General features: G+C 36.3%; 1 protein-coding gene across 1 annotated transcript; it reads left to right on the plus strand.

The window, feature by feature from the left end:
- Positions 320-9,015, plus strand: LOC109228631 (protein root UVB sensitive 6). The gene is made up of 13 exons (XM_019393789.1): positions 320-833; positions 1,457-1,555; positions 1,667-1,780; positions 2,963-3,034; positions 3,227-3,337; positions 3,428-3,547; positions 5,065-5,166; positions 5,283-5,355; positions 5,720-5,803; positions 5,897-5,961; positions 6,113-6,214; positions 6,294-6,476; positions 8,551-9,015. Exons 1-13 carry the CDS (start codon positions 489-491, stop codon positions 8,614-8,616), a joined length of 1,536 nt encoding a protein of 511 aa, XP_019249334.1. The 5' UTR covers positions 320-488; the 3' UTR covers positions 8,617-9,015.

A 16,023-nucleotide genomic window follows, 5' to 3' on the forward strand; every position in this document is an offset into this window, starting at 1 on the left:
AGTAGATTTAGTAGTATCACAGCTGGTCAAGAATCAAGGTTGGGCTCACCTATCCAACAAAGGGTGTGCTTATACTTATACATATTTTCCTTGATAAATAATATACTTTACTTACCAAAAAAAGTAGTACTTCTTTCTCACTCAATAAAAACAAAACCACTTGGTGGTTATTTTAGAAAGTAGCTACTGGAGTACTACTATTTTATATTTTGAAGCACACAGAGAAAAACAGCTGACTACAGTATGGCAAGCTGGACGTATATATATGTAAAAGCACTGACTCTCTCACCCCACGTGTTCATCTCATGCCAAGTTCCTTGGCCATTGCGCCCCCCCCCACCACCAAACAACAGGGCCCCATCTGCTTGCCTCTTAACGTCCGTTACCTCCATTCGTACTCATTCACAACGACATTTCCAAAGCTCCAAAAATTTCCTCCATAAAATTCCCTCTTTAACTTTCTCATGCTCTGATTCTTCAATACCGCAATGAAGCTGAAACACCCTCCTAGCTCCAGTTCTCAAACCCTAACTTCAACGGCCTCGTCTCACGACGCTACGTTGCTTGTCCGTGAAACTCTCCGGATTAGTGCCGACCTCGCCTCCGCTCCTCCGTCGCCGTCCGTTTCCGTTGAGCGGCGGCCGGAAGTGGCGAGCTTTGGGCTTAATGATCGGCAATTTGTTGATTCGAGCTTGAGATTGCTCTGCTGTGAGGAGATCGACGGTCGCCGATGGAAGTATTTCGCTGATGAGAGTGTCAATTGTGGCTCTCAGCCGTTAAAGAAGAACGCAATTCGTGCTGTTAGTTTGCAGTCTCCTCAAGCTCCTGTCGAGGTTTGTCGCTTTTGTGTGCTCTTGAATTTCCTTTTAAATATTTTTTAATTTGTACGCTTGTGAAACTATATGGCGATTTTTGTTTCTCTTTTCTAGGCATTTACTGCATACGTTACTATTAGTTTCAATTTTCTGGTGAAGAATATACTCTTATCTAGAAGAATTCAACTAGACAGAGAAATAAGTTGAAGAATTTCCTCATTGAGCTAAGAAATCAAGTCGAGAGCCTGTGAGTGAGCTAAAAAAGCAAATTGCTATATCAGAAAACATAATTCTGTAAATTGTGTCATGAGCATTTTTTTTGAAGATCTTAAGTGTAGGATTCTGAAATTCCAACATTATAAGTGTAATTTCAGCAAATGGAAAAGCTTTTCTGTAATGTGAATTGAGAGAACACTGTCTCCTGTTTTATGACTTCCTTGAAGCTACTAAATTACGTGTCTATGAGGAATGCCTGTTAGTATGTTGTAAGATCGCCATGTGAGTAAGACATTGTGCACAAACTTTTATGGTTACAATTTTTTGTTGTTGTGTGAGTAAGACATTGTGCATGAATCTTAATAGATAAGAAATTCTTTATTAAGAATGTATTTTTCTATATTCCTATCGTACATGTGGCGCAGGAGTTCATCGGGTTCATAAGATCCTACGTTGTTCCAGAAGGTTTTCCTGGCAGCGTTACACCTTCCTATGTACCATACATGACATGGAGGGCACTGAAGGTATGCAACTCCAAAATAAAAGCTCAGTCTTGGTTACCATTTTGGCTAATGTTTTGTAACATGCTGCTGTGGTTATTAACAAATGCCTCTTTTTTTTTTTGCCACTTGTAGCACTTTTTTGGTGGTGCAATGGGTGTTTTCACGACGCAAACACTCTTAAATTCAGTAGGAGTTTCCAAGCATAGAGCTACCCCTGGTGCCATAGCCATTAACTGGATTCTCAAGGTACAGATAGAGTCTTCATAATTGTTTCAGCAAGTACCTGATACAAAAAAACTCTTAGCTACATGCTTTTGCTTGATATTTTGCCTAAAGTTGAGACTTGATATAAGAATGTGGTAATGATTATACAAAAAAATTAGAATAGGTTTTGTGAGATTAGGTTGTTGGCTCGGCATTTCAGTCTGCATATCAGATATATGTATATTTGAAGCTATTTACATGCTAACAAGGTCCAATATTTTCCTAAAGGTCCTAGTAAGTAGTAACATGCATTATTTTGGTTGCAGGCTTAAAAAAAAACCAATGTTTCCTCTCTTTTACCTTTTCATCAAAAAATATAAAAATAAAAAATAAATAAACAAATGTTTTTGCTCTTGAGCTTGAGGTTTTAGATGAGATGGTTCACACAATTCGACAATGTTGCATGAGCAGGCAAAGGAAATCTTAGCATTACCCATCTACAAAAATACTTTCACGTGCTTGACCTTAAAAAGAATCAGGCCTGCACTTGTCAGAGAGTGCTGCATACCTAAAATAAATAAATGTGTCCGTTCTCTTACAGTTTAAAGTTAGCTTTTAGATGAGGTGGTTCACACAATTCAACAACTTTCTTGCACTCTTTCTCCCAGCAGCCAGCACTCTATTTGAGTAATCCTTTTTACAATCTTATAATTTCATAAGTTTTTCCAATATCTCTATAGTAGGTTGTTTGCACTGTCCTGAGTCACCATATGAGATGAAACAATATCCAAGAATCTGTGTCATCCAAAAAACAGATGTTTCTTTAATTCTATCCTACTGAGAAGCAGGAACACCCATTCAATCACGTGGAATTATTTTCCAGGAAAGCTTCATAACCTGAACCAAATCCATCTTGGAAATTGTGATATGCCAATGAACTAGGGAAAACACTTAGTTTTAGTTCTTCTGGCTTGAGCGTGTTGAGGGGAGGAGAAGGGGGGGGGGGGGTCTTGACATATCTAGAGAAGTTTAGAATGTTCAAGATCTTAAGTTTAAGACTGTTCTATTGCTTCTAATTCTCTCAGCCTGGAATTAACCAATGTCACATATGTGCTCATCTGTACTATGTGTATTTTATGACATTCTGAGAGCTCAAAATGGAACTTTAGAAATAGCTTCTTTCATGTTCCATGAGTACAAACTGAAGGAATTTGCAATTTGCAGGACGGTGCTGGCCGTGTAGGGAAGATGCTTTATGCACGACAGGGAAAGAAATTTGATTATGATCTAAAACAGGTATTCTCCATTGTTCCCTCCTCTCTAATTTTCTTTTGGTTTGTATTGCATTTTTCTGTTGTTAATATTTTGTTTTCTTGGTTTGGGCTGTGGTAGGTAAGGACTGAAATCTAATTAATGGCTTCAACTTGTGATTTTTGTTGGCCTAGTTCATTTGTCTTACAATTCTTGTTTCCTTATGATGCCCATCAGCTAAGGTTCGCGGGTGATCTTCTGATGGAGTTGGGAGCTGGTGTTGAACTGGTAACTGCTGTTGTGCCGCAGTTTTTTCTTCCTTTAGCCTGTGCAGCGAATGTCGCCAAGGTTTGTCGCCTTCCTCTTTTCCATATTTATTCCTGTTGCATGCACAAACAGTTAACTAAGAACTCAAGATTTATTTTGAATTGCTTACAGAATGTAGGTGCTGTCACTTCTACTTCAACTCGTACTCCTATATATAAGGCCTTCGCTAAAGGGGAAAACATTGGGGATGTAACTGCTAAGGGGGAATGCGTTGGCAATCTTGCTGATTTGGTATGCTTTTCTAATCTTCCTTTCCTTCTTTTCTCGTTTTCTGGTGATGAAGATATTGATCTGATCTTACAAGTATTCTGAATTTGGAAGTATGCAGAATTCTGATTTCAATTGCATGGCCTCTTGAGACCACTTCTCAAAAAAAAAAAAAAAAAATGTATCCTGGTCTGGCCATGGTAGTATCATCTATTATAGATTGCATTATTGTCTCAAATGCCATTTCCACAAGAAGTCTATTATTTCCTTCTTTTGAAAGGGATAAGTGGCAGAAGAAGAAGTCACTGTACTAGTGTACTTTATGGTAATTGTTGCAGGTTTCTTAAAGTGGTGGTGTTGCGTAACTACTCATTTGCTCGCTAACTTTTCACTCAATTCTTTCCCCTTATGAGGGTTTTGGTAGAATAGAAACTGAAACAAAGGCTATATTCTATGATGGCAGTTAAGTTTTACGTTGTAGGGAAGCTGCAATCGACGTTGTGATCTGCTGTTATGTTGTATTTTCATATTGTTTCAAAGAGTTTCGCTGTAGCTAATGTTACCATTTTCAAAAGAAGAATTTCGCTGGAGCTATTCACTTGCTTTTTTTTTTTTTTGAGAAGGAAAAAAAAGAGGCAAGTGAATAGCTCCAGCGAACTGCATATCTTCAAGGGGGAGAACCTTCTGGAATGGGTATTTTAATAACTTTTCTAGTTTCTCTAAGATCAATTTCATCATTAAGTTAGGAGTTTTTTCTAAGATCAATTTTATCATTAAGTTAGGAGTTTAATCTAATGAGGTGGTAAAACTGTTTGAAACCATTGAGTAACTGATGTAAAAGTACCTGGAATTATTAATTGGAAGATGAGAACATGAGTTGTTATCTTCAGATATCAAAAATAAAGGTTAGACTTCTTTCTCAATCCATGTGTTCAATAAAATCTCATTGTCTGGTCCTTGATTATTCACAATTCTGAAGCTAAAATATTATTCACATTGAAACGCAAATTTTACTGGCTTTTCATTTCATAAGGTGCTCTCCTCTTCACAACATATCAATTAATGGTAATGAGAATATATAAGAGTTCTTCCTCTGCTATTACTGCTCCAATGTCTCTTTTCATCTTCTTGAGCCGAGGGTCTATCGAAAACAGCCTCTCTACTCCCCCAGAGTAGGGGTAAGATCTGGATACACACTACCCTCCCCAGACCACACTTGTGGGATTCCACTGGGTTGTTGTTGTTGAGAATATATAAGAGTTCTCTATAATAAAAAGGGGAAGAAAGAAAAAGAACCTACAAGAGTGAAACAAGAATTATGAGCAGAAAAGCAGAAAACTATTGAAGGAGCAAAAGAACAATTACAAAGGCAGCAAGTTTGACGATCCTTAAAATGTTTCCTTTTTTCTTTCAGGGGAATTGAAGGGCTTATTTCCTACTTGACAAGGAGTTTATATTTATTTGTTTAGTGGTTTCTGCCATGTATCTGACTACTAATGTACTTGAGCTGGAATAACTTATGTTAATTTTTTCTTATGAAGCTTGGGACAGGATTAAGTATCATGATTGCCAAAAGGAATCCATCGTTGGTCAAGACATTTTCCCTCCTCTCATTTGGATATGTCTTCAGCTCTTATCAAGAGGTTAAGTAGTGTGCATTAATTTCTAGTTCACTGCACTTGTTAACGTACTAGTCTGATTCTTTCCTTATTCTTTTTCCCATTTGACTGACATATCTTATTGCTTTTGTATATCTTAGGTGAAATCTGTTGTGCTGCATACCCTGAACCGTGCAAGATTTACAGTAGCAGTAGAATCTTTCCTAAGGACAGGTTAGCAATAGTCTTTCCCTCTTCCTCCTTCCCTCCTCTTTTTCTGTTATGATTGAGTCTCTTTCATACCATGATTTTGTTTGCTGTTAACTGACTGTCAGCACAACTGAATGGTTCAGCTTACAAATTTGTGGTAAAACTAGGACATGCCAACATTTTCTTTAACTCAACTGTAGCAAAGTTATGTGCTTTTTGTCCTCTTGTACCTTTTCTTCTCCATTTTAGTTTCTCATAGAGTTATTTGGAATTATCTGAAGTTAAGAAAAACTTATTATGAGTGAAGCAGAGAAGGAAAGGTAAGATAAGTTAACAGTCATTAATCTTTTTCTCCGAGTTGATGTCTTTCCTGCTACTTGCTCTTCAGGAAGAGTTCCAACACTGCAGGATGGAAATTCAAGGGAAAACATATTCAGCTTTCCATGGAAAAAGCACAGACCTATTGTTCTTGGTAATTACAAGGAAAATACACTTTGTTTCGTTTGTCATCTGAACATAACATCATCAGACATATTCATTGCAGATTTTCACTAACTGCTTGCAGGACCAAGATTTAGAGAAGCTTTCCAAGATCCAAACTCATATCTTGCTGTCAAGCCCATCTTTGAGGTATGTTTTCAAGGGAGGATGAATGTCAAGGGGAGCTCTCCTGCACACGGCACACTTACATCCCCTTGCTTTCTTGTTATGCTGCTAAATGTTTCTTCTACTATTTTCTCGTATTCATGCTTGTGAATTGCATGTCGATCTTGATTAACAGAAGGAGCAATATATAGTGTCATACAATCCTTTCAAGGGAAATATTTATGTGTTGCTCAAGGATCAAGCTAAGTCTGATGATGTGCTGAAAGCAGCCTTTCATGTAAGACATCTGACTTACCCATCTGATGAACGTGAAACTCTTAAAAACTGACATTTACCTAATTAACTTTAAAATACAGGGCCATGTGCTTCTGCATATCATTCGTTCATCCACCGACAAACAGTCTTCCTCCAGGAAACAGCGGGAAGATGAACTTTCAGCATCCTTGCTATCAACTGCTGATCTTCAAGCTCATGTTATAGAATCTTATAAGATGGTCTCTGCTTTATATATGCCTTTCAAGAGCAAAGCTAAAGAACAGGTGAAGCGAAATTTGCCGCTTAATGTTACTATATCTGTTAGATCTTTTTTCCTTCTAAATTTTAAACAAGCTAAAACATAGAGATGATATGTTAATGTCTGAGTGCAAGTGAGCCTCCTGTTTGTTATTACCTATAATCACATATTACAGTTGGAAAAAGAAAAAATCACGTGCGAAGCTGGGAAGTACCAGGAAGGCTAAAATGAAAGAGACCAGAATTTCTAAGTCTTCAATCTCATCCCTGTAATTCCTGCTCCTCCACCTTCCCTGAATAAGAAAAGGAAAACGGAGTTAAGGAAATAAGAGCTGGAATATAATTGCGAGTTTATGGTTTTACAACCATGTTCATCACGACTGACAATTAGGATTTGTTTCTTCGGTATTGCTGCAAGTGAACTTTTTTCTTAAGAAGCTAAATGACAATGTTTTGCCTTGTCTGAAGTTGTTAGTGTCTTGAAAAGGATAGGGACTGGGTCCATAAATCAACTTCCCTCCATCATGATTGAATTGGTTTCTTGAGGGTGGGTGGGTGGGTTATGTATGGTTATCTAGCTAACTGGAACAGACATACAGTTGGTTAGAGTACAGGGACATATGATAAACCTTATTTCTCTTCAAGTCTGCCTTGGTTTCAATTAATGGATTGCTATTTGTCTACTCTGGCGTGTTCATCATGTATTTTTCGTTTTCGATCAGCCATCTGATTGTTGCTGCTCTAAAAGTGCAACAATATCTAACAGTGAAAGAAGAAATCTTAAAGAAAGAACGTTGGGCTGCTATTCTTTTTCTTATGTGGAGGTTATCCAGATTCACCATAAATTGCTAGTGTCAAATCGCTATGGTCCTAGAGTGATTGCCAAGACACCATGCAAACGTGCTTTCCTCTGGAAGTTTTGACATGGATGCATGAACTCTGTTTCACTTTTATCGCTTGCCCCCTGAAATTTTTATACTCCTAACCTTTATGACTTCTGTTAAAATGCTTCTCATTCTAGAATCCACATAATTAGGACTTGTAGCAATCTCTTAGCCTCGGTTCCCTTTGAATTACTCTTTTTGTGGAAGTGGAAGATTCCTGTAAAAGGATTTACATCTAGCCTTGTAAAAGGATTTAAAATGGATTCTCTTGTAATTGGTTATATCTGTGAATTGCCTCCATAACATTCATATGGTTGATTCCAACTTATAAGATGTGTGCCATTCAGCATTAAATGCAATTACAAATAAAATCACTCCAATAGTTGTAGTATTTTTCTTATAATCTCCTTGCCCATCCATTCTATTTTTCGTTACCTTGAAGGCTTGAACTTCTTCAAATGGTGCTGCTAGCTGTATTTGTTCCCAATGTTATCAAGCTTAAGCCTAAAGCGAGGCTCAAAAGATGTTGAGCACTTCGCCTCACTTAGCGAGCACTTCACCGTTGTCATCAAGGCTCTAAGGCATACTTTTTCTTACCAATGAACGTAATCCTAAAGAGGCGACACTAAGAAATTAATATTATACTTTATCGTAAATTTTCTTCAATTTCTTTGTCCTTATATTTGGTATTCATGCTTATTGATATTAGTCTTGGACTACACATACATATTTGTAGTCTTTCTCCATTTGCGCCTTTCTTCATTAAAGCTCACGCGCCTTTCTTCATTAAAGCTCACGCTTTATTTGTGCTTTGCGCTTAAAGGCCTAATAGACCTTAGTGTTTTTTTTGCACTTTTCGCCTTTGATAACACTGTTTGTTCAGCTGGCTGGATTAATTCAAAGAGGTCGTAAGGAGTTATGTTACATGAAGGAATTAGTGGAAAAACTGTACACTGTCTAACTCATGATCATTCCCTCTTTCCAGAAGGGTGAGGTCTGTTGGCTACCAACAAATTAACCCCGTTGGATTGTGATTATCTTTTTGGGGCGAACGTTGTAATATTCACATTGCAGAATATTAATGGAATAAACACAGTGGGCCTGGCAATGGTGGATTTGTTGTTTGTCTTCCTTACCAGTTTAATTATCATGACTAGCAGGAGGCTGCTTCTTTTATTTAATTATGCAGGTTAGTGATCATTTTACATTCTTGCAGGGCTGGGTGATGTCGGAATCACTACTTAATCCTGGCCGAGCTCGACTTTGTGAAATGGTCAAATAAGATACATAACTGTTGGAGTTGGTTGCGGAGGAGCTAAAATTGTTTTCTCTTGTCACAACTATTTTGCATGACCACTGATGGCACTGCAAGGTATTTGTGCATCTAGGGGAATTTGCTACATTGCGGCAAATGAGGTTGGAGATTTGAAGTAATTGCCAGATGTTTATCTTGATGCTCTGTGTAGGCGCAATTTGCTACACGTGCTTGCTATATTGTAGCACGACAGTTTACCGGTACATCAGCAGCCCGTGATTGGCGTAAGCAAGAATACACTTAGTGAAAGAGATTTCAGTAGATTTATTTATTCCGCCAAAAAAGTTTCTTTGATATTTTCTTCTTTGCATATATATTTTCATTTTAATAATACTCTTTGGTAATGCGTACAGGGGTTTAATATTATTTTTGGGTGTGTGTGTGTTGGGGGGGCGGGGGGGGGGGGGGGTTGGGGGAAGGGGGAGGTTGTGCTTGCAGTTTGGAGACAAAAGATGCTCTTCTGCCCCAGTTCCCTGTTTTTTTCTACTTTATTTCGGCTAGAGTAATAATATCTCCTGGTATTCCCTTTTCCTTTTCTACCATTTTTACTCTGCACTCGTGGTAGAGTCGTATTCTTTAGAAATGGATTTTCTCTTGAGCAATCTTGAGGAAAATGGTACTTTTTATTATTGGTATTCTAGTTACTTTATCTGATAATATTGTAGTCTTGGTTGAGATTCCAAAAGAGAAAGCTGAACTCATCTGATTATCGATAGAACTGGACCATAAGTACAAGTATGGAGGCCAAGGATGCAAGTAAGCATTTTGTGGTCACTCGCTTCATTCCTTGATATCACATCCAGCACAATTCTTGTTCAATGGTCCATATTGATTATTGCAAGATTGCTAGCAAGTGGGACATTATGTTTTTTTAACATGTAGAGTTATTAAGGTGAATTGGATTGTATTTTTTGACGAGATTCAAACTGTGAGAGTCGAAACGTTTAATTTTCCGTGAATATCCTCAAAGTAAAGAACAAAGAAAAATATAGCTGGAGTAAATAAATCAATGTGTTCCGACAAATTGGCAAACAAAATGGGCAAGTTCATGCTAGTTGTTCTAAATAAGCCATGCTCGTTAAAAAAATCGAAAAATTTCTGGTGCATTTTAAAAGCCAGGCTCGTTAAAAAAATAGAAATTTTTTTGGTGTATTATGAAACTATAAAAGAAGAAGAGTATTACAGAGAAAAGTAGAAAGAATTTTTATTGATTTGGATGAATTATGATGGGATAAAATCATTCTATTTATAGAGGAAAAGTAACTTTAGCCACAAAGTAACAAACTCTAAAAACTCTCTAAAAGATAGACATTCATCTTAAATATAATTCTATTTATAACACTCCCCCTTGAATGTCTATTCAACAGATAATGTGCCTCGTTAAAACCTTAACTAAAATAAAACCAGTGGGGAAAAAAAAGGAAAAAGAGTACGCATATCTAACAATACGCCTTTTGGTTGTCTCGTTAAAAACCTTGCAAAGAAAAATTCAGTGGGACAAAATCTTGTAAGGGAAAAAGAGTACAATGCGTATTAAGTCCCCCTAATGGGACAATCAATTCACATCTTTGAGCCTTCACATTCCAATCTTGTGCACCATCTTCAAAAGATTGATGGTAGAGATTTGATAAACAAATCGACTATATTAACTTGAACGAATTTGTTTCACCTTGAAATCATCATTCCTGATAGAGATATATTGTCTTCAGATGATTTTGCTGGAATCGTCATTTCAATATCTTCACATAGGGGCAAATTTTTTTGATATCATATTATCATGCTTATAATTATATGAAGATATATATGTGCACAAATTGCACTTAGGATGTGGTAATTCATGACCAAAAAATATGTAATAAGCATTTTAAATCGTTCATGGATTGTCTTATAAGTATAGTCAAATAAGCCATACAAATAGACTTTAGATTTACATCAAGTTTTCATGTCATGCCAGACATATAAGATACATGAAAGTGACTGTACACACCATTGACTTTATACTTTTGAGTGTTTGAAGTTTGAACTACATGTCTTTCATATGAAACCAATTCTATTCGAATTATGTCTCTTCCATTGCCAATATTTTTGTGTCTGTATTCGACAGACTTAAGATCCTCATCTATACTTAGCGCTATCTAGATTTCGTCGATGAACATATTATATCGGTTCCAACATTTCTTTCATAAAGACATAACATAGAGATCTTTTCATTAATATTTTCAGATACTTGAACCTCTCCTGAGATTTTATGAAGTGTTATGTCATGTAATCTTCTAGATCACTTGCCTCCTTATTATGATCATTTTGATCATTTGCTCCTCTTTTTCTTCAAGGAATTTTATCTTTGGAACCGATTGGTCTATTACGCTTCATGCGTGCCATGGACTCTGTCCATCATGGACTTTATTCTATTTGGAGCATTACCAGGTGAAATATGATATTTAGCTTTGGGTCAGCAGAAGTTCCTAGCAACATTTTGCAAATGAATTACCACTTGAACTTTAGTTTCACATTTTCTTCTACGAGGATCTAGATGTACTCATGATAATTCATTCCATGTATTACTTTTTCAGCTGCCATTTTCTCCCCCTAATGTTGGGATCACCAATACATATCCCCAACCTTCTTTGGAGACTCATATTTATGCTTATGGTAGATTAATTAAATCATATAGCACATCCATATTTCTAAATGGAAATTACTTGGTTCTTGACCCTAAACTAGTTGTGATAGGGAATATTTATTTGTTGTCTAGATGCGTACACGTGTTGTTGTATATTAAATAATATCTCATACCAAATTTCTTTTTAGGAGTTTTATTCTTATAACCCATGGTTTAGTTATAATTGGATGCATACAATTTCTGCTAAACCAACATGGATTTAAACCAATAATATCAAAATAAATCATCATAATTCCATAAGTTGGAACTGTGCTCTAATAGTTTGGGCAAGCAGCCTTGCAAAAGCCAAATTTCAAGTTGATAACAACGTGCATGTAACCATAGATGCATCTATTAAAATCATATAATATGAAACTGGTCCACATGGCAGGTGACTGATCCCATACATATCACCTTTTATTCGTTCCAGAAATTAAAGGATTCAATTTTAACTTTAGCTGGTATATCATGAGAATAAGCAGCACAAGAGAATTCTTGAAGAATCTTCTATTTCTTCAATATATGCTAATGTGAATTCTCAATCAATTTTTCGCATCATAATTGAACCGGGATGGCCAACCGGTCATGCCAACTGATATTTATTTCAGTATACTTCTATTTTACTTGTGACATGTGATTCCATCATCATACTTATAGTTGTGTAGCATAAATAGAAGAAAAGTCGAGTAACCTTTTATTTTTATCCGATATAATTATAGTAATATGAAGATATTCAATATTTCTTTCATTTATAGTCTCAATATGTCAACCACTTTGGCTAATATATTTGAAACTCAAAACATTTCTTTTGAGACTTACTACAATATCAATGTCATGAACAATTTTACTCATCCGGATAATAGCAAATTAATTCTTCCGGAACTCTTAATTGATTTTGTATTACAAGATTTTTTGTCAGACCATCCATATGGTGAATGTCTACTTCTCGGAGAAAATCATATTATAATAACTGTCATGGTCAAAATCATCATAAGTAAAATCATTTCTTGCTTTAATTTTGCCTTTACTAACTTTTATAAGGCCGGTCAATTTTTATATCGTATTATAAGTACGCGATTGGTGACATATTCATGTAACAACACAATAATATTCATTGTCTTTATTTTGCTTAAACCTCCTTTAGAGGTGAGTTGTGGTATTTATCCAGCCATGCATGAGACATCCTTATACATAACTTTTATCACATATCTTCACATTCACTTTCAGGAATGGGTCTGCATTCATAGGTTCAGGTTAGAGGCAACACATATGATAGACGATCTTTGTTTCGGAACAGACGGCAGTGTTTGCTAACGTCTCGAATTTGGTTCTTTTTACGAACTTGATGTCAACAAATCTGGGAACCGAAGGTTTCCTTGTTTAGTAGTACGAAAGTAGTTCTACTATTAAGATGTTTAGTACTAATAAGAAATATTCAGTGTTGTAGTTGTAGAACAAAATGTCGTTCGCCTTTACTTCGACTTTCTGAGAAGGACTTAAGTAGCTAAGCGTCACGACCCAAACAGATGGGCCGTGACGGGTGTGAGCACGTGATTTTTGCCCTATGTGAATTATTCCCAAAAATTCAAGCAAATGATTTTTCTTTCATTATTTTACAATTTTGTGAATTTTGTGTTATTTTCTGTTAATTGTTTGCATTTTATTTGTGCATTTTTAATTCATATGAAAAATATATAAAAAAAACATGCTTGACATTTGCATTTAGGATCTAATTTCATATTTTAGGATTAATTAGGAATTAAGTGGTTTTTTAGACAAAATATGAAGAAAATACAAAAATAGTCATTTTTGCATTTTTAAATTGTTAATTGTTGAATTTGCCACGAAATAGTTTTTAAACAATTTTAGGAATTAATTAGTTTAACTTGAAAAATATATTAGGTCTTTATTTTAAAGTCAGAAAAATATATAAAAAAAATAATAAATAGAATGAAAACAAAATAAATAAAAGAAATAAAAGAAATAAAAGAAAAACAATAAAAAAGAGAGTGGTCTCAATGAGGACCCGGAATTGGGCCGCTTGTAATTCATTAATCCCAGTCCAATGCCCAGGCCCAAATATCCCAAACCCGGCCTGCCCCTTTTACTAACTGAAACGGCGCCGTTTTAGAATCAACAGATCTGGACCGTCGAGGTTCATCAATCCAACGGTCCTGAAGTGGGGTCTCATTAACATAAAACGGTCACATCCCACTCACCCCCCCCCCCCCGGTATCGTCGTCTCCACACCCCTCACAGACCCAAACGTAACGCCGCCTTACGCCGCCGCCGGAAATCGCCTCACGGCGGCGGCCCGTCTCCAAACCACTCCAAAAATACACCCCTTACTCCTCTCTTCCTCCTCTTTCCACGTCCACAACCCATTTCCCTCAAATCCTATCCAAACGCTTCGAATCTTGGATCGAAATTTTCCGTCCAGAACACCACCTTTCCCAAACCGGTCCAAAATAACACCGTAGAATCGCCTTGCCTCCTCTTTCACACCCCCCAAACCCCGGCCCTCGAAACTAACTAGAACTGCTCGAATATTGGTTTGAAATTTCCGACCGAACCCTAGTTTCTCAAAATACACTAGATTGATACCACAGGGTCTCCTTGCTCCCTTCATGATGAATTCAACGTCATTGGCCCTCGAACTTCATTGGAGTCAGTCGAGTTTTGAATCTGAAAATTGGTCGGTGAGTTTCCTTAGGTTCTTAGTGTTTCTTTTAATTAATTAGTTGTTTTGAGTCTAGTTTTATTTGTTTTCTATTCTTCTGTGTTAATTTTGATATTTAATTTGGCCAATTCTGATCTAATCCTCATTTCACTTCTGTTAGTTTAAATGTTCAAATAACAGTTTATTAGTTCAAGTGATTAATTGTTAGTTTAATTGGATTCAATTCAGTTTTGATGTAGCTGCTTTTCTTCTGATAATAACAATGTGTTCATTTCGTTGCAATTTGATTAGGAATAGTTAGTCTTTTAATAATTGATTTCGTGTTTCAAATCAGTAGTTGTTTAGTAGCTGTTCAGTAATTGGTAATTAGTAGCTATTTGAATTGGTTAAGTAATTGAGTTAAATTATTTTGATGTATGATTTTGTTTTTAAATTCAGTGTTTGTTTTCAAGTAGTTATCAGGATTAGTTTAGTTAATCTGGTTATAGCTGAATAAGTCAGACTTTAGTTAGTCATGGGGTTTGGGTTTAGTTAACTAGTGGTAGTAAATTCAAGAGTATCCAGGGGTAATATGGGTTTTATCTGAAATAGAAGTAATGCTAGTATCTCCTAGAACTTTCTAGATAAGGGTACAATTGGATTTTTGGGAAGTTTAAGGTGTTAGCTTGAGGAACAAGTTAGGAAATGAGGGAGCAATTAGCTAAAAGAGGGGCTAAAGTGTTAAAACTGAAATCTGGAAGTTGCATATCACTTTGCCTATAAAAGGCAGTGTATGCTTCCTTGAATAACAAGTTTGAGCCTCCAAAATTCCCCCCAAAATATTCTGTAGTTCTAGAAGCTTGAATTTGAATTCCAGATTCAAAAACTAGATCTAAAATTCTAAATCTCTTTTTTTCATCTTTTAAAAAAAAACAAATCTGCAAAAATACACAAAAGCTACAGAAAATACCAAAAAACAACTGTTACATTGAGTTTCCTAACCTAATTGCAAGTTCTAGCAATTGTTCTCTAGTGATTCAAGTGTTAAAGGATTTTTTGGTTTAACTTTGGGCTGAATTGGTTGTTTTCAAGTCGAGCTAGTGGTTTGCTGAAGTTACAGAAGGTTCTGGGTGCATTTTCAAGTTCATTTGGGTCATTCAAGTTTTGATTGCTTTGTCCTGTTTGATTTCGAGTTGTTTTTGGATTACTGAGTCATTTTCTGGGCTGTTGTTACTCGTTTGTTGACTGCTGCTGACCTCTTATTCCTTCCTAACTTCTAGGTACATGTCCTGAATCTCAATATCATGTAGATCCTCAGCTGAAAATGAAATGAAGTGGAAGCATAATTTTGTTTCAATGTTTTCATTATACTTGACTGTAATAATTTGGACTGTATTGGACTGCTTAGGTTTCTCTAGTTTGTATTAATAAGACTGTCTATCAATTGTGTAGTGTAGTTGAATGCCATTTTAATATGCTGTTCATTACGTGTTTCTGCATAGGTTAGCTTTCTGTAAAGTTCAATTAATAAGCAGTAATGTCCCTGTTTCGTGAATTTGAATTCGTTTAAATTTGAATTAGCATGACCAAGTGTTGCTTCTGCAACTGTTAATATTGGAGGTTATTTGTGAAGTGATTTGGATCATTTAATTTGTTGCTTGAGCGTTGTCTGTAAAGATATAGGGGTTCGATTTCGAATCCCTGCCCTACCAGGGCACGTGAATGCTATTTGGGCTTGTAAGGACTCCATGTTTGAGTCCAGAAGCATTTGAGTTTGTGAATCTGGGCTCATTTCCAGGCCCAGGTCAGACAGCCCCACGGAATGTGATTTGGGCTCTAACTTTTGGACCTTGATTTCGTTTCATGCAAAGAGCAATATTACTGCTGTTTCCTGGTGTGGACTGAGTTCCCGTGGGCTCATGAATTGTTTTGGTAATTGGCTTGCTAATAATTAATTGGTAGGTTTTGGGTCTTTCAAAGTAATTGGGCTTTTAGAGACGACCCAGTAGAAAACATAGTTCGCTTTAGGATATCCTTAAATGAAATGAGGTGC

The sequence above is a fragment of the Nicotiana attenuata genome, chromosome 7 (assembly GCF_001879085.1).
Source record: "Nicotiana attenuata strain UT chromosome 7, NIATTr2, whole genome shotgun sequence".
In the NCBI taxonomy this organism is placed as follows: domain Eukaryota; kingdom Viridiplantae; phylum Streptophyta; class Magnoliopsida; order Solanales; family Solanaceae; genus Nicotiana; species Nicotiana attenuata.

What these genes read in the sequence shown, in the direction of transcription:
- LOC109228631 (XM_019393789.1), top strand. Translation starts at nt 489, where the DNA reads ATGAAGCTGAAACACCCTCCTAGCTCCAGTTCTCAAACCCTAACTTCA. An exon ending in CCATTAACTGGATTCTCAAG is followed by an intron (nt 1,781 to 2,962) that starts GTACAGATAGAG and finishes TGCAATTTGCAG; the next exon opens with GACGGTGCTGGCCGTGTAGG. An exon ending in TCTTCAGCTCTTATCAAGAG is followed by an intron (nt 5,167 to 5,282) that starts GTTAAGTAGTGT and finishes TGTATATCTTAG; the next exon opens with GTGAAATCTGTTGTGCTGCA.